The 25,902-nt window shown below is 38.8% G+C and overlaps 2 protein-coding genes across 2 annotated transcripts; both read right to left on the bottom strand.

Annotated features, from left to right (window-relative positions):
- Positions 1–91: 91 nt before the first annotated feature.
- Positions 92–11,813, bottom strand: LOC124161098 (protein takeout-like). The gene is made up of 6 exons (XM_046537295.1): positions 11,530–11,813; positions 8,913–9,005; positions 5,124–5,271; positions 1,860–1,993; positions 543–692; positions 92–429 (listed from the first exon to the last, which is right to left on the bottom strand). Exons 1-6 carry the CDS (start codon positions 11,597–11,599, stop codon positions 278–280), a joined length of 747 nt encoding a protein of 248 aa, XP_046393251.1. The 5' UTR covers positions 11,600–11,813; the 3' UTR covers positions 92–277.
- An 11,088-nt stretch (positions 11,814–22,901) lies between these two features.
- On the bottom strand, positions 22,902–23,824 carry LOC124161100. The gene is made up of 2 exons (XM_046537298.1): positions 23,279–23,824; positions 22,902–23,193 (listed from the first exon to the last, which is right to left on the bottom strand). Exons 1-2 carry the CDS (start codon positions 23,454–23,456, stop codon positions 22,979–22,981), a joined length of 393 nt encoding a protein of 130 aa, XP_046393254.1. The 5' UTR covers positions 23,457–23,824; the 3' UTR covers positions 22,902–22,978.
- Positions 23,825–25,902: the final 2,078 nt, after the last annotated feature.

The raw sequence follows: 25,902 nt of genomic DNA, 5'->3' as shown, positions 1-25,902 counted from the left end.
CCCTTCCATCAAATAATATCAGCCATCAATCACCTCCTCCAAATGCCATAGCATCCAGTATAGGCGTTTTAAGTGAGGGTGGACATTCTCAATTTATAAAAACAATTTTATTTATAAAATCTACATGAAGGAACATCAAAATGGAAATCAAATCATGAAGTGCATTTATATAATGCTGTGATGAAGGCTTCCATCCCAAAAAGGATTGTAAACCAATGGGTGCGAGAAATGATTAACAGGAATTTCTTGTGCAATATTTTGGCCGATTGCTAGGTCTTTATGGTGGGAGAATTGTGTCATAAGGAAGTGTGGCCAAAATTCTGTTGGCTACTTGTTGAACAATTGCATCGGTTGTTTCATCTGTTACTGGGGCAATGACATCAAGAACTTGCCTCTTATTATTCTCCCAAAAGTCCATTGCTGATTGAGCTAGAAACAAACAAAGACGTGTAAAATATAATAATGTACAAATAAGAAAATTTTTTGCCTTAAAACTTAAATTAAATATTTTATAAGGAGACATGATGTACATGTGCACTTACTAATGAGGTCATTTCTTGGATTTCCAGTGGAAGGGTCTACTTTCACATTTCCCACCTTTACCTTGGATGAAACATTGGTCACTTCCAAATACTTCTTTCCTCGTTTTTCTATCACTTTTCCGGTCATCTTTATGTCAGCCTGCACATTAGCTGAAGAAAAAATAATGATGGATATAATGTGTGGTATTGGTGTCTCAATCTCAAGCAGCAGAAGATATCCATCAAATATCAAAATAAGGTTGATATATCCAAAACACGTTGTTATTACACGATGGATATTTTGGTAACATTACATAGATATCCAATTTGTAGCGTCCACGACAAGTTATTAAAATAATGCCTCATAGATATCCAAATTGTTGTATCTGTGATATTAAAAACTTGTTATTTCAAATAGTATCTGTAGTATTTTCTGTATAGAATTGAAGAGCATAAATGTTTGGTTTGTATGTCTGGAGATAACCAAAAACCATAACAAGCATACCCATTATCTACTCATTAGATGTTTTGAAGATATCTAAGATATGCTGTAATGTGGACCTCCATGTCTACTGTTGGACATTGCTGCAACGTTGTTCGGTGGGTCCTTTGAATATCAGACAGATATCCAAACAAAGATTATTGGATGAACATGGATATTGCATGGATGTCATATGTTAAAGCCGAAAATGTTGTCTGGATGTTGTTGGGATATTGATTACTGCTTGTGATAGCACTGAGGGGTTAGGGCAAATTGAAGTTAATAATGAATTTATTGAGCCATAATAGAGGGTAAAATTTTCAATAACCTTATGACTGGAAGTGAATAAGTTACAATTATTGAGGGCACAACCATGAATGGATTGGTTACCTTTCTCCTTCAATTACCCTTATAGGGTTTCCACTCAATTAGGATCAACCTCTTTTGACACGCTTACTTAGCTTCGACAGTAAACAACAATTGTGGAGCCCCCAGTGGTGGATACAGATGGGGCCTCAGGGGGTGCACGCCCCTCCTGTGCGGGTCTGCCCGTATGTATTGCCTAGCATTGCAGAACCACAATTGTGACTTTTTTATATCATAAGTTGGCATTGTCTTATGTATGTGCATAATTACTTTATTTAAAATTTTCTTTTACTCTGCCTGTCACTTATTTTTTATTACGATAAAAGTAAAGGCAACTCAAGATATCTTTTGCACCTTCCCCTTGAGTGTTTTCTATATCCACTACTGGGAGCTCCCATGAAAAAACTAGTACTGCTCCCCGGGAACCTTTGCTTTTTACCTTTGAATTTGGCCCCTATTTTTGAGTTTTATCATTTCCATTCTTTACTTACTTATGTCAGCCTTGAAAATTCCTTTGCCGTTCAGGGGTATGACAAGTACTCGTCCTTTGACATCATATTCGGTGGTGACCTTCAAGAGGGGCAGCAATACACTCACCTCGACGGCATTGTTCTTGATGTCAGTTCTGAAACAAACAGGGAAATATGTATGTAGAAATTTCCACTTACTGACAGGTATATGCATGAACTTGGAGTGAAGCACATGGATCTTATAATAAAAAATTCTGTTATACATTTTGGTAATCAGAAAACCTTGACTAGCACATTTTCCTTTTAATATAACATTACAAAACACCACAAACAATTTTGACTAGTCCCTTTAATGCACCAGAGATAATTCGCAAAAATAGATTGATCACTTAAGTTACCTTAGCAACTATGACATGCTGATTGCACTTAAGCTGTTGTACCATATATGTACCTTACCCACAGGGTTATGCATTTTAATTAGAAATGGAAAGATATTGATTCTGATTTTAATTGTTGGTGAGTATGCAGTGACAAGGAAGAGAAATGATCTAACTCACTCATCATGCCCCTAAGAACAATATAGGATGTCAGACTTTTGCCGTGATATATATTTGACAGTATTTTTATGATTTATAAGAGGACCTGAAATGAAACCAATGTTATTGTCCATTTTAGGGACATGATGAAAAATATATTTGTCAGTGATTGTGATACTCTTTGTTTCGATACCTTTACTGCACAAACTCTCAACAATCGCCCACCGAATCAAATCCGCTCATCTAGTAGCCCTTCTAGTGCTAGATGAGGGGATTTGATTCGGTGGGTGATTGTTGAGCGTTTGTGCAGTGGAGGTATCGATTTCATTTTAAGGCAGGTAGAGTGTTATTGAATCCTATCCTTTCATTCACCACGTTAATCCTTTCCAGGCGGTAATGCTGGAATTGTTCAAGATTAATTCCTTCATGTAACCAAGGAGTCACCCAATATGAAGTAGTGGACATTTAGAATTATTCTGCAGCAGAATATAAAACAATTCAAGCGTATCCCCCGGAGATTTGGCAAAAGCCGGGTGGAGGAGCATCTTCTGAATGTCATTGGGTTTATCAAGAATTGCAAAACCAGTGGACTGTCCCTCCGAAAGTGGTACATATTGGCCAGGTTAGGTATACTCTAGGATGCCTCATTCTACCAATTTTTTCTTGGAGTATATTCTAATTTCCACAGAAACTTATCACCCTATATTGATGACATACATATGATTATTTTTCAAATCAGTTCATATCCTATGTCAGAATTTTTGCCCCTACATTTTGTAATGTAAACAGAAAACAAAAATGTTGTGACTTTCTTTTTATCATAGTGACCATTGTAGGAGGCAGAAGGTGTGGATGGAGTGAGTACTGAGCAAGGAGGGGATGTTGAAAACACTGTTAGAAGGTAGAATGTTAGGTAAACTAGGGAGAGGAAGGATGAGAATAGGGTTTTTAGATGGAATGAGAAGGTGTTGGTCTTATTGTGAATTGAAGGGGGAAGCACATGAAGGAAGGGGAGACTACCAGACGACTGCTTAAGTACTCCATGGAAACCTACCTAAGTCGGTAGAATAAATTAAGTAATAAATAAATAGTGACCATAGAATGTTGTTATTTCCACGATCAATAAGATACTATGGTATGGGATTTGGAGGTGGGGACCAACAGCTGTGGTCATTTGCGCCATGAGGGAAGGGTGAAGAGAAACCAGGCATTGACATTAGGCTGCTCTTAACAAAAGGCGCTAAGGGTCTCGTCCAATCTGACGGACTAAGTGTTGTACTTGAAATGTCCTCCTTACAACATTCAAGCAGGGATTGGGCAGTCTCTGAAAAATTCTCTGCCACCATCAGGATTTGAACCCAAGCCCATGGGGTGGGAAGCCAACACTCTAGCCACCACACCAGCCCGATCCACGTGACCATAGTTTCTGGTAAACAGACTTTAGTTGTGAAGAATGTTGGCATGGAACCCCCAATATCCAATTTTTAATCATATTGTCAATCAATTATTTGACTTAATCTGATCCCCTCTACATCAGAATAGCTTTCAGTATTGGAATACCTCCTCGTTTTCTCTATATTCGGTTTTTCCTGGCATTTCCTCTCTCTTCTCTCCTGACTGTTCTAAATCCCGATAATTAACTTCCTTCCACTCCTCTCTATTCCTGCCTTTCCCATCTCCTTCCCCTGCCATCTCCCCTAATTTCCTATTTATTCCGTCAAAAGTTGTTTTAATGTTTACACTTAACACCACTAATACCCTCGTGATGATGTAGTAACATTGAGATTCAGGGGTATTGGGTTGGTGTGGTGGCTAGAGTGTAGGATTTCCACCCTGTGGGTTCGGGTCCAAATCTTACTGTTGTCAGAGTTTTTTCAAAGATTGCCTGATCCCTGATTGAGTGTTTTGTGGAGGGCGATTCAAGTAGTACAGCACTCTACGCATCAATTGGAAGATTGAGCCGTGGTCCCCTTGGGAGCCTTTCGTTAAGAGCTGGCTAATGCAGTCTGCAGTTTTCTCTCCCCCGTCATTCCGTATCCTTCCCTCATGGCACAAATAACCTCCACTGTTGGTCACCTCTTCCAATTTACATACCATACATAGAGGCTTTGATGGAATTAAAAGTTATTGTGTAGAGGTTCCTGCTTTGGAGGAGCATGATCCTTTTGACCACAGACAGTGGATTTTACTTTTGATCACAGACTTTTGATACAGAACATGATCCTTTTGACCTCCTCCCTTTGCCGGCCTAGGTGGCACCGGGGTAAAGTCCCCGACTGCTAACCTAGAGATTGCGGGTTCGAATCCCGCCTGGGTGGCTTGACCACCATCCAGGGCATGGATGTTTGTGAATGTCAATCAAGTTAATTGTAAGAGAGGACAATGCTGTACTAAATTCGCTTGAAAAATAAAGACGAAATTATTATTATTATTATTATTAATTATTATTATTTTATCCCAATCAAAAGCGAGTTGCCTTCTTCCATTTATGATGACGCTGAGAGCAGTGTATCAAGTCAACTAATTGATTAAACCTAACATAAACGTTTCATACTGGGATTTAGATACCATAAGTATTCACAATTGAAGCCCATTTACCCAAAAGTGTGGTCATTATGGCTGACAAAAATTGGTGACAAATTTGGTGTTTTTTTGTCGAACTTTTTTAAGTCTAGGCAAATACTTAGTCGGAAAGACAAAGGGGGGTTTGTGCTTCTTCGCCTTACACGGGCATTCCAGATTGCCTCACCTCAGCTTGGTGACTTGGTACTGGGACGCTCCATATGCCTGGAGGTTCTTGAGATTTGCTCTCAGCTGAAGATTATCCGTGTCTCGGTTGAGTTGCAGCGCGGGGATCACAAAAGGGTCCAGGGAAGGTGAGTGGATCTGCGGGACGCCTGCAGGAGAGAAAAAGAGGATTCAACTTTTTCCAAGCAAAACATTGAGATTCACGAATTATTCCATACTCATATCGAAAGGAAATCACTTCTACAAGTAAGCCTTAGCTAATTCGTTGTCCTTCTCTCCGAAGAGGTGGGCCTGAAACTTCCACCCTGGCAGGAGTTGGGTATAGATTTTCCATTCCCTCTTTCAGAAAAAATTGGATATTCAATCTTATGAGGACGCATCACGCTCTCTCTATCGGTTGTATTTTGAATTTCTCTTATTTTATTATTCATTCGAAACTTACGATTTCCTCTTGAAAATTTCAGAGCCGAGTAGACCTTTGTCAACATCGCCTGCCCCTCAAATAATGAACAATAGGGTGGTTTCCTATTATTTTTGTTGCCTAAATCGAAAAATTATTACTCCTAGAGTACGTATTTCACGCTTTTAGATTTTTAAATGACAATATCTATTTTTCGCGATTGAATGAAAAGTGAAAATTTTCAAGCGCGCGAAAACGCGACGGGTAAGTATGAATGCCGGGAAAACTCCCGTGTGACGTCGTTCTGGTTCCCGCTGCCGCAAGTGAGGTGACCTTGGGGCGAGGCTCTGAGCGCTGATACGACGCAGGATGCTAGCAGGTGGCAGAGTACCACACTAGCTGGTAGCGCTTGGCTTAAATTATTAAACGAGGAAAACTTTCCGACCTTAGCCAGTTTTAATAGGTGATTATTAAGACATGTTTCCCTGAGCTCTGTGCCTCATGCATGAATTGGTAAGGATAAAAATGGACCATTGCCTTTCGTATAAATCGGTATTTCTGAAACGAAATAATTTGTATATTATGAATACACTAGTGGTGGGTAACGAATCGCAATCAATGCCTTTCGTTTTCTTTGATGAAGGAAACTACCCTATTGTCCAGCCACTTACTTGCACGGGTAAATGTATCCTGTAAACATGACTTCAGATAAGAAATTTTGTGATTTTTGATGCTGAAAACGTGATTTTTAGAACTCAAAAACAATTATTTTGCATGATTGTTTATTAGAATAAAGTATATAAATCGTTTTTGGCTCAAGGGGGGAGTTGTAATCCGGAAAACCCTCCCCGTGCCTATTTCATTGGCGATACATGTCTGTCAATATGGAATTAAATTTGCATTATTTGCGATCCGGGATTTCATTCATGGTCTCTTGGGCAGAAGCCGGAAATCGCTTTTGTTTATATTTACTCCGAGGTGTGGACGTGGTATCAGCTCGCCTTCGAATCAGTGTGACGTACCGGACGACTAGCTGCCTCTGGGCGTAATTATCTGCATGGAGTTCGAATTTTTATGGCTCCGAGGTCAATAAATCCCAGCCGCGGTCAGTGGCGTGTCCACAGCTTTTCCTCGCCTCGCTTGGGCACCTCCGCCGTCGCCGGCTCCGGGCCTTCAGACGCAATCATTCACGAGACGAAAGTGAAAGTGGCAGAATGGCCGTCGTTCGCACGTTCTCATTCGGGACACCACCGTCGGCTTTCCGTGTTAATAACACTCGGTAGCCACGCACGGCAGTGCGCTATCTATTTAATCACTGCAGGTTTTGTTGACATCGCGCGCGAAATCTGGCGGGCGTGGTTGGTTAGGGATGGGCCACGCGTCCCAAGATGTAGGTCGAGGGTTGACCTTTCTTATTTGGCCTCTGATTCTCCTTTCCTCCCCTTCAAGGGCCTTTCCGCTGGAGAGACAGCTCGCTTCATTGGTTTTAGAGGGTTTTCCGTTAGTTTTGAGAGGAATGAGTTTGATCTTTTGCTTTTGTTTTATCTATGATATAATGTAGTAAAATTTGGCATTATTAGATCCAGTGGCGTAGGCAGGGGGATTCTGGGGGTCCGGACTCCCCCCCCCCCCCCCCGAAATATATAAAAACTCAATATTTTTCCTTCATAAAAGAAAACAAAATATTGAAAAACCATGAATTTACATAATATTTATTTAGCAAATGAAGTTTTTTCGATTATGAAAAGTGTTAAAATTAGTTTAAAATTAAGGATTAGTACCCTGTTTTTCAAAAAATTTCCCCCCTGGTTTTGCCCCCCCCTCGAACGAAATTCCTGGCTACGCCACGGATTAGATCACTAGTTCCTTTATTTAATGCTTATATCTCAATAAGTTATCCGCTAATATAGTGTTTGATTTAGATCATACTTCAAATAGGATTTTTACCGAATTATGTCATCCTCGATCCAGGGGGGAGGGGAAACATTCTCAAACCATTGCGGCGAGCTGTAGGTATGCCTGCTCTACGATCCGTTAAGGGGGCATACTGTCTCGGCTGAAAGTGTTGCTGCATAATAATACACTGGTATGCTTTTTCGTATCTTGTCGTTACCCTGGGACCTTTATTGGATTCCATAAGTTATTTTTTGGAAAACGACGAATATATCCTATGAGACATTGGTTATTTCCGTATTGATGTTGAGGAAAATCCCTCTAACATTTTTTTCGTTGTTCAGCATACTATCATCTAATTATGGAGCTCAAAAAGAAAATTTTAGCCTATAAGATCAATTTTGAATTTTGTCAGTTTGCCGTCCTGCATTTTTATGCATTTTTCACGAATTAAAATCTACAATATCAGATATTTTACGAACGTAGTTTTTGATTTTTTTCACGAACGTGTCCAAGGTGTTCGTCAAAAAAATCAAATTATGTGTTCATTAATCCCAAAATTCAAATTTTTATTCATAACTTCAGTATTGATAGTATTGATATTTTTACATGAAGATATGGGATCATTTGCTGACTTTTTTTATTTTAAACTTTTTTTTCGAGATATGGAGACCCTCTATGAGGACACGATAACGACAAAAGTCGGTTATCTATCTGCCGTAACTACTTCGTAGCGAGTGCTTATATTCTAAGAATATTGAACGACTTTTTTGTGAGAACGTATTTACGTCGATGGCGTAAAAACGTGGATTTAAATGGTTTCAAACTGTCCCGTAAAATTTTGAGATCATAAATCAACAATGTGGGAGGTATTTGCTGAACTCAAAATGAACACCCATCCCAAATGAAAATGCATCCCACCTCAAAGCGAACCCCCTTCCGTTAAAATTATTGTGGTTGGGCCTTAGTACGTGGTGAAACTTTGCAGTAACTCGTCGTTACGAACCAAGGCACGAAGTCGCCTTCGATTAGCTCGAGAAAGAATCGTCAGTATTGAACCGTGGCAGCCTGAACTTTGTACCATTACTCGTGTTATCTGTAGTTTGAAATTTGTTAATAAAATAAAGTAATAACCTGCACAAATAAGGTAATAAACCAGAATATACAGCAATTACACTCCACGGATATGACGGCGGAATATATCGCTAGTGTAATTACAGGGTAAGGATTAACCTAAATTTTCGATTCGATAGATCACTTAACGAGGTTGTTTTCTGATTGACTTTCAATTGAGGCCTTTTCCTTCAAGGCGTGTACCAAAATCCCTCTCTTGTCGGGTGAAAAAATGGTTCACACTCTTGAAAATTTTCTTTTATCCTTTCCCTTATTTCCCTATGGCTGAAACTGGAATCGATAAATGCTCAAGTCTGGTTTTTCCGCCGTGAAAATCCCCCTCTTCGCTGACGTAATCGTGATCGTCGCTTATGTTGCACTCACCTTTTGCCACATTTGGTTGGATGCTGTTCAGTAGCCTCAAGGTGCAGTCATCGAAGTTCGGGTCGCTTCGCTTGCAGAATCGCAAGTAAGACGCTGGAAATGAAGATAAAAATTTGTTAATGGCAACAGCATTCTGCGTGGTCCATGACAAAGTGTTAAATACAAATAAGTCAACTTTCTCTAATTTCTATGAAGGAATGGATTTTAGCTACTTTTGAATGCTCTGCAACTCTTGTATTTTTAGTGGGGGTTGCGGCATCTTGATTGAGCCGGAGTGGTCCTTTTTTGGCCCAGATAGGGCATAAAATTACTACATGGAATTTATTGGTTAGAAATTTCGCAGCAGAGGCATTATTCAGTGCCCCAGTAGTTTCTTTTTCCAACCTTTCGAAAGTTCTTCTGGTTTTGTTGGGAATTGAACTGAACGCGAATGTTTTTTTTTCGCTTAGAGGGAATAATTCAGGTGTTCTTTGCCCTGCATTTGGTGAACGGTCCGATCCCAAGTTCCATTCAGTCGGAAATTTCAAGTCACGTGACTCGTGTATGCAGTTGGGTGGCACTGTTTGAAATCGGGAAAGTCCTGTCACGCTGAGATCGCGATAAAACGCTGTCCGGTAGTGGAGCTCCAGCTTTCACGGGCTACTCCAACAGTGTCTATTCAATTGAGTCAGTGCTTTGGCCTGGAGGCGTGTATGGAATTATTGTACTCACCAGCTTCGTACAATGCGTTGAGAAGGGGAAGAAAAAAATCTTGGCTGAGGCAATGGATTCGGGGAAAGCGAATGAGGAGGAAAAACGAGGGAATCGGAACTTAAGCTCCTTTTAAAAAGCAGCTGTGTAAACAAAACTTGTTAAGTATGCGTTGTTCGTCCTACATGCTCCTGCTTTCTTGGGAAGCTTTACAGCGCGCTGGAATCGATGTCCTTTGATTACGTAAGACTTACTGATTTGGTAAACAATCCAGTATACCCCAATCTGTCATTGGTCTTTTCAGAGTCGAATATAGGCAGGGGCCCAGGAGGCCCACCCTCCCCTACCCCCCCGAAATGGAAAAAAATATTGATCTGAATAAATATTACCATAATGCGCGTGAGAAAATTGTGATACAAAGTTATATTATCATCCTTTTAAAATAATAGTATTTTAAGAATCAACCTACTAATTATTTATTTTTATTCACCTTATGAATTTAGTTACCAAAAACTAATTCAAACATTTATTGTGATCACTAATAAATTATAATTAGTATTGGCCCCCCAAAAATACGAACTATATTCACTACTGGTTCTTATTAATTGTGAATGGATTTGGATTTGACGCTTTGCATATAAAAAACCTTAAAAATTGTAATTCTAAATGTTTTAGGAATGAAATTATAATATACCAATGAGAGTCCTTAATTGCGCAAACGAATAATTCAGTTTTTGAGTGATATTTAACGGTATGAAATGGTAATAATTCGAGTTCAAGGGTTTATGCGTAATTTGTATTTTGTTGTCGAACCAATTTTAATATTGTGGCTGATAAATCGGTCAAGTAGAACTAATTGGTTGTGACTGCTTCCCTTAGTAAAATAATTCGTATGAAGTTACATTTATCTGTTGTATTTCTTAAAAATTAGTTGTTATAATTTGTTACTTTATAGAAATTTAAGCAAGTTGACCTATTTGAATACATTCAGATAGATTAGGAGAAATATGTTTAGAAATTTATATAATAATTTTTTGTTAGTTTAGTAAACCATAGATTTCCATATAGATTATGTAAACAAGTTGCGTGATGTATTATCAGTAGCAACACTCATTGAGTAATGAATACGATATATACACCGGCTCTTACGCGATGCATAATGATACTACGCCTATGGAAGATTATGAAAGAGTAAGGTATCCACATTTCTCATTATGGTAGGAGAAAATCATTGAGTCATCAGATTTATATTAGTGTCCCGGCAACTCGAAATAAATTCCAAAAAATCTGAGTATTTGCTAAATTAACCTTTCGTAAAGAATCGCTGAATCACTTGCGTCGACTGAAAGTGGATATATTTTAATTTTACGCTGTTTAAATTGAATTATTGGAATTTTTACATCAATGATTTACGTGAATGAGAAACAAGGGTTACAAGGTATTTTAACATCATCATTTTACGTTCTTGCTTTTCCTTTCGGTGCGTATGTGAAGCACGTTTTAGTATGGGTTGTCAACTTTTTATGGCTATGACTAATGCATCGTTAGAATTTGTATGCACGTTTTTTTACCATCCCAGAAACATTTAAATGAATTAACATTCCGGTGAAAATAGAGACCATCCTAAGGTCTTTTATAGTTCTTTCTTGTCTTTATATGAACGAGGTCCCTTTGGAAATTGGGTGGCTAAATCCAAAAATATCTGGTATAAATGAGAAAAAAATTAACCAACTGTTTTTCATTAAATAAAGTGATAAAGTGTGGAATATACTTATTTAATTATTCGTCATATTTGTGACTTTATTCCAAAAAGTTAGGCTTTCAACAACTGTTATTTTACTAGAATTATATAGTGTGTTGTACTCAGGGGCACGAAAAGTCCCCTTGATGCATGAAAAATATCGCAGAAAAATATAGATGTACTTACGCAGCTTCTTAGGTGCACCGCATGACAGAGATATCAGTGCCAAGAGCACTATCGTCGTAAAAGCCTTCATGACGAATCCGTTGCTTATCCGCCCGTTGAAATCACTTGCCCGAAATGTTACTTTGGGGGACGGCTGCACCGACGTGTGTTTATATCCTCCCGGCCTCGCTGGAAGACGCGAGGGTCGGTCCTACGGAGAAGATGGGGCCACGAACGACGTCCTTGAGTGGTCTGAGTTGCTCTGGTGCGTGTATCGCGAGCGCCCGCATACGTATGACGAGGCCAAAACTCTCACTCTCCGTATTTATACGCTGCCGTGTCTGTCGTGAAGGGGGTTGAGTGGAGGGTGGGCGGGAGACGCGGCAGCGGGCTTCGATTCCTTCCCTGTCTCGGAGGACGGTCCTTCTCCTTGGGAGGGCTGCCCAGCAGCTTCTTGTGGAGGATCGCCACCTACCTTGCCTATTTGGTAAAGCTCCCCTCGATAAGCAGTTCTCGGAATGTGATTCGCTGTTTCCTCTGCGGGTGTCTCTAAAAGTCGCTGTTAAATTGTTTTTGTTGCTTAAATGAAATAACTCGGTGTTTTTCTTCAACATGCTTCCATCTATTGACATTTTCACATTGTTACATCGCTTCGTAACATCGCCGGCCTCGGTGGCGGCGGGGTAACGTTCTCGCCTGCCAAACAAGAGGTCGCGGGTTCGAATCGCGGTAGGTTTCGGTCGCGGTAGGTTTCCCCGGGCATGGTTGTTTGTGTACGTTAAATTGTTACATTTGTTGAACACCCCGGTGTAAAATGGCCAATAAGAGCTGTGTCCGGTGGTTTGAAAATAAAATAAAATAAATAAATAAATTTTATGCAATTCATAATGAGTGTAATATCATTAGTAGTTAATGCACACTCAACAAGAACGTGATATACATATTTCAATAAATGGATGATCTGGGTTGCAAGTAGTTGTTACCCTAGCCAACCTTATATTCAAATATATCCATTTATTTCATTTCGTTTTTATATATGTTATTGTAGAAAATATTTGGTTATTAAAAATGCATTAAAAATTTATCGAAAATCTAAGGCCCTGGAAAATTATTGTTCGTTTAATTGATTTAAAATGGCCCACGTGTAGTTAACATGTAAAAAAGGTTCAGGCTATTTAATCCCGAGTATTGGTATAATCAAGTTCTAGCGACGCATGGATCTTTTACAAATTGATATTATTTACTTTAAAACTTAAAGAAAAGTAGTTATCACGCTCATTTTTGCGAATATTATCGAAAATTGTATCATATCAAAATTTTGTATATTTTATTTCTTGAACCAAGTGCCTGGAAGTTCATGTACGTACAAGTTATGAGCTGATGTATCACAAATATAAAAATAAATAAATTACATATTTGCACGATGTATTTACCCGCACGGGGTGATAAGTAAACACATTCACTGTCAAAATTGCACCATTAAACGCCCAAAATTGTGCTAATACACGAATGCGCATCCAGGAAAAGCCCCCATTCTAATCTCATGCATCCATCCGCACAATAGGGTGGTTTCCTATTATTTTTTTATTGCCTAAATCGAAAGATTATTACTCCTGGAGTACGTATTTCACGCATTTAGATTTTTAAATGACCATATCTATTTTTCGCGATTAAATGAAAAGTGAAAAATTTCAAGCGCGCGAAAACGCGACGCGTAAGTATGAATGCCGGGAAATCTCTCCGTGTGACGTATTTCTGGTTTCCGCTGCCGCCCTGTGAGGTGACCTTGAGGCGAGGCTTAGCGCTGATACGACGCAGGCTGCTAGCGGGTAGCTGAGTACCCTGCTGGCTGGTAGCGCTTGGCTTAAATAAGGATTATTAATACCTTATCAAATGAAGAAAACTTTCCGACCTTAGCCAGTTTTAATTAGTGATTATTAAGACATGTTTCCCTGAGCTCTGCGCCTCATGCATGCAATGGTAACCTCAGACGATGTATAACTCCTATCTTCTCGTATAGAAACTAGGTCCCTGTGACGTCACGTGGAGTGGCATCGCATGGGCGCCAATCTGGCCCTTTTCAAATAAGGATAAAAATGGACCATTGCCTTTCGTATAAACCGGTATTTCTGAAACGAAATAATTTGTATATTATGAATACACTAGTGGTGGGTAACGAATCGCAATCAATGCCTTTCGTTTTCTTTGATGGAGGAAACTACCCTATTGTCCAGCCACTTACTTGCACGGGTAAATGTATCCTGTAAACATGACTTCATATAAGAAATCTCGCGATACCCTGATCTAGAGGACTCGATATTGCCGATCTATCAGATCAATGCTTGTTTTCCCCAAAGCTCTAACTTACATATACACAAAATTCAGACAGATTTAATTTAGGTAAGCGTATTATTTTTTTAAGAACTCATTTAAAATGAAGTTGCATTTCTGTAAGATCTGTAAGGTAAGAAGTTGCATTCAGCAAGTTGAATTTCTGTAAGATCCGGCCAATCCTTGCTGTGTATGTAGCCGGATGATCACTTTATCTGCCCTTAAATTTATTCCGATGTCTCGTAATGGCTCTGAATTGGAAACAGTTTTCTCTAAAAACATATGGAATTCATTTTAAGCCTTTTTTACTATAATATTTTTCTACCCTTCTCGAGTGCAATGGTGCAGTAAAGTCATAGAATGTTTTTATTTTATTTGGGAATAATAATTTTTCATTCAGCGACGAGGTATTTTAATTGTTTGCATTTAGCATATAGTGTTATTCATAGATTTGTGCCATAGGTTCAGCTCTATCTTAGTTCATTCTTCTATTTTTAATTTTTAAAGCAGCAGCTGCTAAATATGCCACAAGGCCGTTTTATGCGGTGCAAGATTTTGTGCCGAAAAATATTCGAAATTGTATCTTTTTCCCTAAGATATTAGAACAGCTTCGAATTTCTGTTTAGCCGCCGAAACAGCCGCAAAAGTGTTAATACACATTTCTGGTTTACATTCTACAACATTTCTCATCCAAAAGTTGTGGGTAGAGTTACTGCAAAATCTTACTTCGCGTGAAACGGCCTTTGGATTGGCTTTATTCTGCTATACGCAAAATAGGTCTTAACATGAAGCGTAACCCGATTCTGTGTTAATTTGGCAATTTATTACTGCATAGGAAGGGCGTGGCACAATTGCTCGCTGATGAATGTAACTTGCTGTTAAAAATTACTAAATTAAATAAATTTAATAATAATGATTAATGTAAATTAATTCCTGCGGATTTCAGTTCGTACACTTCTTGTCAGAAAAATTTTCGATTACCATCTTCCTTTGGAATTGGCTTAAAACAAAAGCGTTCCTGTGCACTTTATGTTGCCACATTTCAATCTCTTTTGTTCAGCGTATATTTTTCAAAGTTTATTTATACCTTCTTAGCACATTGTCAATGAATTTTGGATGGTAGAAAATATTAAAATCTCTCCGCCGTGTTGATTACGTCTTTTCAATTACTGATGCATATGATGAGTGAAAGAAGATTTTGCGAAACAAGTTAGATGATGGATATTTGTAAGGCATATCTATTTTTAGGGACGCATTATAACAGCATTGATCTTGGTAAGCTTCTTCTTAGTATGCACATAGCGTGCATTAGCATCTCCACCTAGAAACATATTGTGTATGCATGTACTAATGGCTGTTCGTTGAAACACTTATCTTGAAACTTTGAAATCATTCCTCCAGTATTTTGCAATTGCGTGTGGAGATGGTACAGGTGCATCATTTTGTTCAAGAGATGAAGCATAAGTGATGTAAATGCTTCAATTTGAGCAATATACATGAATTACATGCAAATCAAGGCAACCAAATGTGAAAATTGGTTGCTGTGAAATTTACTCTTAAATATTCCTTTTCATTGGCTATCTGCATTTTTTGTCAATTTATTGTCTTTCCATTTAAAACGAAAAAGTTTATTTTCTTCGAATTTTTCGCTGAGCTATCTTTTCACTGCCCAGTACCATGCAGAAAATATTACTTTTGCCATTTATAATCTACCTTGCTAGAAATATCTGACTAATTGATTATAAAAAAAATAATGTTGTGTTCTTCAACTAGGCAGTCGCAAAGAAGCGCGAGGTATTTTAATCCGTATTTTCCACAAAGTTTCATCTATGCCATTTCATTACTTCTCATATTACAGTCACAGGAAAAGTACCTGGAGTAAAGTTCTAGGCCAGGGGCGTCCAGGATCTACCCCCAGAAATGAGGATAATTTTTATCGTCTCAGCTGTCTCCCCGCCCGCCGCTTATAGCTATCTTAGTATATTATATCCATCAAATGGTTTTATCTCACATCATTATTTTTTAATTAAATATTTCTTAAATATAAAATAAAATTAGCTGTTCTTATTTGAATTTACTTAACCAAACCTTATCTTGGCCCCAAAGAAATGATCTACATACGTTAGTGCCATTTTAAGTGTGCGCTTGTAATTCATCTATATATATAAAAGAAAGTCGAAAATCGTGTTAGTTAGAACACTTATAACTCGAGAACGGCTGCACCGATTTCAATGAGATTTGGTTCTTTGGATTCGTCTCAGGCGGGGTTAACATATAGGCCATTAAAAAAGGATAATTTCACAAAAAAAATTCATCTCTTTCCTATGGACATGCTTTTAGGAGTTTTAGTAACACAACAATTGATAAGTCGGTCAAAACTACAAATTAAATAATTTGTTTTGTTTTTACCACTTTAATAACTGAATTTAGTAACAATACAACATTTTAATTACTAAATATATTCAAAATATTAATTAAATTGAAATTACATTTTTTAAATTTAATTCGAGCTGATTGTAAGCCCAGCCGTGGCCCAGCTCGAGTTGACACTTCACTACCGTGTTTGTAAACAAATCTCCAAGCAATTGTTGACAAACGGTAATGTCCGTGTTCCTGTCGAGGAATCGAGTAGTTTTAACTCATTTCCTTGGAATGATTGCAAATTAGGTACAGCGGAAGGTGAGCTCATCAACAAAGAGTTCCAGAATATGATTGATCACCAAAAGAATCAAAGATGGTTGATTAAGCGAGCAAGAACGAAGATGTGGATGACTAAAACGAGGTAAATTCAAATAGTTCGTACTCTGCATGGATTCGAATCTTATAAATGTGTAACAAACGAAGACGAAATCACCAACTATCTATCTGAATATTTTAAGTCCTTGGACGTACCTGGCTTACCAAGGCACGATTTACAGAGAAATATAGTTTCTGTGCTCATGATCTTTCGAAGCCTAAACCAACCATTACTATCCAACGGAACGCGTTTGGTGATTAAAAAAATTGGTAATGAATGTGATTCACGCAACTTTACTCAAAGGAAAATTCAACGGCGAGGATGTCCTCATTCCGTAGATTCCATGATCTCAACTCATATTCCCTTTTGAGCTTAAACGTATTCAATTTCCAATTCGTGTTGCATTCGTGATAACGATTAAAAAATCGCATGGTCAGTCTTTCAGTTTTTGTGTTGTTTGTGCTCATGTGCTAATGAAAACCCATGATTTTCTCATGGTCAATTTAACGTGCTATGTTCACGAGTCGAAAAACCATCCTCTGTATTTCTTCCTTCGCTTCAAGTGCGTAGCTGGGATTGGGGGTTTTGGGCGCAGCTAATACCACGGGTCTGTAGGGTATAGAAAACTCGCTAAGGTAAGCGGGAAGTGTGGGGGCACTTGCCCCAGACATTTTTTAAGATTAATGGTTGAAAATAGTGGGTTTTACGGCTGTGTGAATAGTTAAATATGTTTTGTTTGTTAGTCATCCGTCCCCCTAATATTAATAACAAAATCTTTCATTAAAAAATTCTCTAAGCTCTTGGGGGAGGGGGGGTTTATCCCCCAAAACCTCGCCTCGCTGCGTCACTGCTTTGCTTCGCTATATTTATTTAGCTTCATCCGCTTCATCTTGCGCCTGATAACAAAACAAAAACTGTTGTTTATCAGAAGGTGCTTGACGCAAGACATTAAACCCGAATGTGTAGGGCTCACCGTGGTGCGTTTACGCATGCAGTACGTTTACACAGTGCATTTTTTCCAAACAGAGATACTAAAACTGGCGCGCCTTAAGTCATTTAATGCGAATGCTGCTTCATAGGGGCTTTTCTTGCACGATTTTGAGCATCAGTCAAGCGTCGGTCTGGGGTTGTGTCAACCTGACCCCTGAATGGGCCAAGTGTAGGTATGCAACAGACTTGGACCTAAAAACATTTTTTTACAGCTAATAACGCAAATATCCAACAACTGAATGCGTATAATTTTTATTTCATGAACTGCTTTATTAAACCACAATGCCCAAAATTTCTTGAGCTAAAGCGTAAGAAAATTTGTTGAAAAAAATCCGCGTAAACGTGCTCCGATTCACCCTATGTAGATTCAATAAAGAAAATGTCTTTCTGACAAGCAATTTTGGTACTCATTTACGTAGTTTTATTGAATTTGTATCCTTATTTTATTATAATAAATTAAACACGATTAAAAACGATACAGCCGCTCTTGATTTATAAATGGTGTAAGTAAACTGTAAGTTCATTGATTTTTAGGCGGTACGAAGTTCGCCGGGTCAGCTAGTTGAATATAAAACAAACTATAAAGTAAGTAATGGAATTTGAATTGGCCTATATCTTGGAAATTAAAGGCTCGGAAGTAGTGAGAGTGAAATGATCAGATGGATTTGTAATGCAGCGTTTGACGGTAGGGAAATGTGGCCTCTTAGGAAAGAGGAATAGAAGAGACTACTGGCGAACGAGTCGTGGGTGTGCAGAAAACTTTCCCGGGTTTTCCACCGGTTGATGTTTTCCATGCCTCCCGACGTTTCGAGCAGCGACTTGCTGATCATCCTCAGGGGATCTTCGGAAGAAAACGTCGAAACTCGAAACGTCGGGAGATATGGAAAACATCAACCGGTGGAAAACCCGAGAAACTTTTCTGCATCTGATACGCCGGGAAAACGTAGGATCATACGAGACTTGGGTGTGTTGGATACTAGCCCTTTGAGTGCCAACAGATTTTCTAGGTACTATGCTAAAAGTGCCAAAGCATTTTTTCTGATTTTGCAGTAGGCTAGGAAAAAAATCAGGTCTCAAAAACAACCAAAGGTTTGTAAAAATTTGTAAAAATATTACCTAAGCCTTCGGTTGGCCGTCGAGGAAAGTTGACGTTTTGCCTATCTTTCTCGGGGTACAACTTGAAATAAACAAATTAATATTCAGTGTTCAGTTGCTTGAAGACCATGAGCTTTATTCATTTTGCTTTTTCATATTAATAACATAAGCTACATAGGAGAAGGAATTTTTTGTTCATTACAATCTAGTTTGTATTCATATATGTGGTCTTATACAAGATTTATACTATTTTTGTTATTATTTATTCAGCTTTTATGCATATTACCTATTTTAATACACTTGTAAATTAATGTATAGAAGCCAAATACTGTTACTATCATTAAAAAAACACATTTGACCAAATTCCGTATTGTGTCATGATTAACAAAACAAATTCCAAAAAATCTACTTACACTACCTAAGATAAAAGTTGATTTCTCGAGAATGGTTGAACATAATTTAGTACTTTAAAAAAGCAATGTACAGCTGAATGTCGGGGCTAATCGCACTTACCCCATGTACTGCGTACCGCATAAATATATTGCACATCAGCCATGGGACGCACTTGCCCCATGTACTTGCCACATAAGTGCGATCCTTTGACAAGGTAGTAAGAAAAAATTTATAAAAAGTACCACTTTACAGAGAGAGGAATGTAAATCAAATTATCTTTTTTGGTGATACACATATATATTATGCATTGAATTTCATGTTTTTAGCAAGCCTAGATAATTTTCCTTAGCTAGTTGAAATTGATCTATGCTATTTAGGGGTCGCACTTACCCCACCTTACCTTACTCAAAAACTTTAGGAACTCTTTATTCTATGTGGTTTCACTTTTTAATGAATTATTTGACGAATGTTCGGTAATATGAGTTAATTATTACAATTTAAAGAAAATAGCGTTAGAATAAAATGAATGTTGACTTTTGAATGATTAGTGAATTATCAATATCTAAGAGTGGTATTGCAGGCACTTTTGGAGATAGTAGGAGCGTTCCCCGGCTCTCTAAAGGCTAGAGGAGGTGAAGCGGACGGAAGGAAAGAGGAAGGTCGAAAACTCCTTGAGGACGTATGGATGGGAGAGAGAGTTTGAGTGGAGCGAGTGTTGAGGGAATTCTGGAAACCGTGTTGAAGGAAGAATTTTAGGTAAGGGTCAATCCATTTCAAATCAACCAAGGCAATGTTACTCAACATTTTCAACTATCCCGATTTTTTAAATCATTTGTTTCCTACAAGCAGACAATCGTAAAACACCATTTGAAAAAAAATTACAAGACATACTATTTTTTTGGCAGCCATTTTTAAAAGGGCGGCTGGGAAAATTTTGATGAAAAACGTGGTTTGCATAAAGTTTAATTTCGAAACCATTTTAAAAGATATCTGAAAAATAAAAAACAGTGTATTCATAATAAAAAGATCTTTTGGAAACCATTTTTTTAATTTTTCTATCGTGAAAGGCAGTAGGCCAAAATCTTTCCGTAAAAACTCTGGAAAAATTTGCTAATACTAACTTTTTAACGCCATAAATTTTAGCGAAGGAAACGAGACTCACTTATAAAATGTCATTTTTGAGTTGGATACTTAAAAAACTACTTGAAGTATAAGTTTTAGCTCTGAGAGTGCACTTATTTTTTTCTAGAGCTTGTCAAACAATGACGAAAGCCTTTTAACGTCGATTTTCGCAGGACTGAATGAAAACGAACATTTTACAGAATATTCTTTACACACATATAAATATCTCAAAACAATTATGACTGAGACTCTACTATATTTAGAGAAGTGGAACAGTGAATTTCAATAAATATGCAACCACTTTACACGCTCCTGCAGTGCAAACAAGGGCTCGCGCAGTGCAAGTTAGCACCCAGGGGCTTGATTAAATAATTACTTAAATTTTTCCAAGTAGGCTTCCGCGGAGATTATGATGAATTCTGCTGGTTTTTCCGGGTATTCTTCCGCGTTTATCCATTTGTAGGACGATATTTCGCCAACGTTCCAGTTGGCTTCCTCAGGTCCACTGAAGTGTTGATTTCTTCACTTCAGTGGACCTCAGGAAGCCAACTGGAACGTTGGCGAAATATCGTCCTACAAATGGATAAACGCGGAAGAATACCCGGAAAAACCAGCAGAATTCAATTACTTAAATTACTTAAACTCACAAGTGCGGGAAGATAATGCGATTCATAGATAGATTGAAAAGAAGATTACTTTTAATAGCTGAAAATAAAATTAATAAGTACCAATTTAGTATGGCAACGCAATATTCTCGTTGAAACACTGAAGAATAGGAGGAAAAACCCAATAAGGTGTATTCCGAGTTCCCAATGGAGATAGTTGGCGAAGAAAAGGTGTGAGCTAAGCTCTTCAGTGGGAGGTGTTGGTGATTCACCGGAAAAATATGAACGATAGCGTGGAAAAGAAATTCAGGGAGATGAATGGATAAGTGGGAATGAGAAACGAGTTGAAGGCTAGGTTAAACCAATCCCAGTGCTGATGACTTCTAATGATGATAGGAGGAACTTACTGTAGGGTTGATAACATAAACGTTCTTCGTATTATTTCAAATCTTCGCCACACGAAAGAATGGGATGTGTTGTTGTGTGTGAAGTGGGACAACAGGAAATAGTGTCCTGTTGAGGTTTAAACTGTGAGAATTTGTGTACAAGCCCCTAATTACTATTGTTTAGTTTGAGGACGGTGTCTTAGGAGTGTATCACTCGGCGACGATCCGAAAGAATGGTCAAGGTCGCGGAAGAGTTTTCCGTACTGTTGCGTTTTTAAGGAATGCACTTCATCTGGTGATAATTATCTGGGGTCCGCCATTCAAGATAGTTCTCACCAGATAGTAGCCTTGAACTCCATTGCTTATTAAAGAGAATTCAATACTTTTCGGGGATAGGAAGGAGGTGTTTTGTCACTCCAACTAAATAGTGTGAATGGAAATATTTTGCCATCTTCACGCAGGTATAAAATTGTTCAGTGTAAAGAACCAGTGCGTAGTTTTAACAAATAAAAATGAAAATTATAGTGTTAATAACCTAATTTTCTCAGAAATTATATTACGCATTATTTAAACGTTTACAGAATTTACATTTTCTCTCTCCTATTTACTTTTCTTATTTTTATTGACAGATATATTTTAATCACATAAAGAGGTAAATTTTTAGCTTTTCATCAATTAAGATTTCATTATGTAGTGCTATATCCCGAAATTAAGCTATCGCGAAGCCGTCGACGGTAGCGGCGGGGTAAAATCCTTGCCTGCCACAATAACGGTCGCGGTTTCGAGACCCGCCTTGGTGGGTTGCCCCATGGAAGTTTGTTTACATTTGATTGTTAAAAACCCCCATGTAAAAGGCTAATGGAGCTGTTTTCGGTAGTGCAGGAATGAATAAAACTGGAAATATTGAAAGACCGAAGTAGAAGGAATTCAATGTCCTAAACAGAGACAATCGTCTTAGACGTTATATTGAATGTCTCCACATGGACAATGATTCTGTTTTCCCAATATTCTATTTGCATTATTTGATCTGTAATAACTGTAACGTGACGTTAATATTGTTGGCATTACGTACAAAGATAAAAAATTTAATATTAGCCATTTTGACCGCCATCTGGATTTTAGCTCTCTGAGCGAATAGCTGGTCACCTTTGATTTTCATGGTATGATGATGTGATCCGACGGACGGGACGTTAACACTAGAACCGCGGACTTTTTCGTATACCTAGAACCGCGGAGGGGGTCATTTTGACCCCTCGTCTTTTCTTGCCATATTTTTAGTATTTTGGGTTTCTTTTGGATACTGCTCTATGTGAAATGAATTGTCTGAGATTTGCAATGAAATTTTTATGATATGTGGGCGGTATAAACGCTAGATAGGCTACCCGCCTTGCACAAATAATGCGTTTTTCACATTTTTACTATATGTTCGGCTGAGGATGGGGGAAAAATGTAAATTTATTTAAGAAAAATAAACACTTTTATTGGTGTAGAGAAGCATACAGTAATGAAGAATGTCAAGTCAAGCTCCAAGTTCCTTGCTCCGTACGTGCATACAAAACTGCAATGATAGCTTCCAGTTCATCCATAGATACCGACCAGTCCTTCTCCCCACTTTCTTCACGAGCCCGATTTTCCGTGCACGTCTTCATGTGCTTCAGCATAGTTGGAGTTATCACCAAATCCCATGCTGAGCGAACATCACCCTCAGAGAAGAAGAAGATTGAAGACTAGCACGCCCCCGGCGAGAACCACCTCGTCCTCGTACCTGGCCACGAGGAGCGGCAGCAGCAGACTCAAGCGGCTCGTCGTCTTCAGCAGGTGCGACTACAGCATCGCCACCCCCACGTCCTCGATGGCCCCGAGCACCACGGCAGAGGCCCTGGGCAGTTACAGGGCGACCCCGTCCCTCGAGCAGGAACTGTGGACGCGACTTGGTCCACGGGAGGCTGTATTAGGGGACCACGTCCACGTCGTAGTGTGCGGGTGGTTGGCGGCTGATAGGGAACGTACTCCTCACCTTCATTACCTGTACCAAACAAAATAAATGCTTTATGAAATAGATTTGTAACAATTATCAAAGAATGCGAGTAAAATAAAAATTGGAAACTTACCAGTGTCTTCGCTTGAATCTTCAGTCAAGGACTCTTCACTGTCTTCCTCAGCGTCAACGCCGCCGTCATACACTACAACAGGATCATCCTCCGCCTCAGAGCAATCCTCAGGCGCATCCTGAAGTAGCTCGAGAATACGAACGACCTGGTCTGCGGTGTATCCCTTTGACCGACGCATCGCTGGGCGTTGAATGGAGTATCACCCTTGAAACGGTATTGCCCTTCGTTCAGCGCTGACAACAATCGAACGGGCGAGACGAACTACCGCGCAAACTGATGAATTCGGGTGAATTGCGAAGTATTACATTGTAATTCATGTAATGGAGCTGGCAACTACAATGACGCCACACTGGTAGGGGAGGCACGGTAGGGGAAGGAAGGAGCCTTGAGTGGGGGTTGCCGAGAAAAGGGGGGTGCACGGAAATTTTCGCGTAGGTCCATTTCTACGCGGCTCGACTCTCACATTCTTTCAGGCGTCCGCTGGGTGGGTTGCCTTTATCTGCGGCCTAATAAGAAACGACAGAGGTAATCCATGCCATTCCCACACATTCGACCTCCGAAAATTAAGCTTGCGGTGAATTTCTGCTGCGAAAATATAAAGTTCGGGAACGACAACAGAGCAGGGGTCAAAATGACCCCTACCGCGGTTCTAGGTATATTGTTGTCTAGTGTTCACCAAAATAGTCCTAGAGCGTCGGAATTTCGCACGAATACGCCTTTCTACAATTCATTAAAAGTCAGAAAATGTCAGGTTTGTGAAAAAAAAATTAAGTGTGAAATATACATGTTGAAAATCGTAAGGGGTCAATTTGACCCCTTCCGCGGTTCTAGTGTTAAGCTGTGGTCCCTTCGGCGCCTTTCGTTAAGAACACGCTAATGCCAACGCCGCACAGTGGGCTGAAATCGAAAAAAGCTGGCCAAAAATCACATCTTCCCAAGTTTTATAATTAGCTCGATGAAATATTTCCTACTAATCTTGTTTAGGCTATATAACATGGATATAATGACATTTTCCCGAAAAACGATCCGGGGAGTTTTTTAAAAACAAATTCGAGGAGATGGAAAAAATCGGCTATTTCGACCGCTTCATTAGAGAGGGAACAATTGAAATTAATAGTTAGGAATAAAAAAATAAGTAGTTTAACATTAAATTTAATAATTTAAATAAAACTTTTTATATTAATTACATAAAATAATTTTTTTAACGTTATTAATGATTTAGTCAATTAACTTTGCGTCAACATTTTGTCTGAGAGAACACACATAAGAAATCACCGAGTAAACAATTTATACCATAAACCACAATGCCACATAAAATTATTTATGTACCATAATAAATCAACATAAATATATAAAACATGAGGATACATAAGGGATAAATTTCCCAGCCCACTACCACTTTTCATCGGATTCCAGCCGTCACTGTCCTCATCAGAAGTTGGCTACACCAGTACAAGTAAGTTTCGTATATCCTTTGAAACATTTCTTTTAGCATTTATACAAACATAACTGTTGCATATTAAAGGATCCGAATTAAGGAGGTGCCTTCGGAAAAGATCTCCCATTTCAGCTAAGCGTGAAATTTACCGCGTGTGGTGCGTTCGGAATCTTCTGATATCTTTGTGGCGAGATTCCTAGTAAGGAAAATAAGTCAGTTACCTTCTTAATTAATGTTTTAAGGAAAGTCTTTGGACCCCCAAGAGAAAATGGAACTTGGAGAATAAAACAAAACAGGGAAATCATGGACTTTTTTAACCCACAAGACGTTGTAGCTGAAGCCAAGAGCCGGAGATTGCGATAAGCAGGGCACAACACGGGAAGAGAAGAAGAGACCCGATAAAAACAAGTCTGAACAGAAAACCCGGATGGAAGATGACCTCCGGGACGACCGGAAAAGATGGAAGGATGAGGTGATCACTGATATGAGGAGAATGAGAGTCAGCGTGGAGGATGCTGTAGGTAGGAAGAATTGGAGGCAGACAATAGGGTGGTTTCCTATTATTTTTTTATTGCCTAAATTGAAAGATTATTACTCATGGAGTACGTATTTCACGATTTTTTATTTTTAAATGACGATAACTATTTTTCGCGATTAAATGACCAGCGAAAAATTTCAAGCGCGGGAAAACACGACGGCTAAGTATGAATGCTCGGAAAAGCCCTTGTGACGTCATTCTGGTTCCCCCTGCCGCAGTGAGGTGACCTTGGGGCGAGGATTGAGCGCTGATATGACCCAGGCTGCTAGCAGGTAGCTGAGTACCCTGCTAGCAGGTAGCGTTTGGCTTAAATAAGGATTATTATTCCCCTATCAAACGAAGGAAACTTTCCGAACTTGGGTATTTTTAATAGGTGATTATTAAGAGATGATTCCTTGAGTTCTGTGCTACATGCATCGATTGGTAATCTCAGGCGATGTAAAACTGCTAACTACTCGTATAGCATCTAGCTCCCTGTGACGTCACGTGGAGTGGCATCGCATGGGCGCCAATCAGGCCTTTTTCAAATGAGGTTAAAATTTACCATTAACATTCGTTTAAACTGGGACTCTAAAACCAAAAAATTTGTTTATTATGAATACACTAAAGGTGAGTAACGAATCGCAATCAATGCCTTTCGTTTTCTTT

The sequence above is a fragment of the Ischnura elegans genome, chromosome 6, assembly GCF_921293095.1.
Source record: "Ischnura elegans chromosome 6, ioIscEleg1.1, whole genome shotgun sequence".
Classification (NCBI taxonomy): domain Eukaryota; kingdom Metazoa; phylum Arthropoda; class Insecta; order Odonata; family Coenagrionidae; genus Ischnura; species Ischnura elegans.
This window is presented reverse-complemented; position numbering and strand designations above follow the sequence as displayed.

Bases quoted from the DNA above. Each gene is read 5' to 3' on its own strand.
- LOC124161098 (XM_046537295.1), bottom strand. From the start codon at position 11,599: ATGAAGGCTTTTACGACGATAGTGCTCTTGGCACTGATATCTCTGTCA. The intron at 1,994-5,123 runs GTGAGGCAATCT...TGTTTGTTTCAG, and splicing joins TACCAAGTCACCAAGCTGAG to AACTGACATCAAGAACAATG. The intron at 693-1,859 runs GTAAGTAAAGAA...TTTTTTCTTCAG, and splicing joins AATTTTCAAGGCTGACATAA to CTAATGTGCAGGCTGACATA.
- LOC124161100 (XM_046537298.1), bottom strand. From the start codon at position 23,456: ATGCGTCGGTCAAAGGGATACACCGCAGACCAGGTCGTTCGTATTCTC. The intron at 23,194-23,278 runs GTAAGTTTCCAA...TGTTTGGTACAG, and splicing joins AGATTCAAGCGAAGACACTG to GTAATGAAGGTGAGGAGTAC.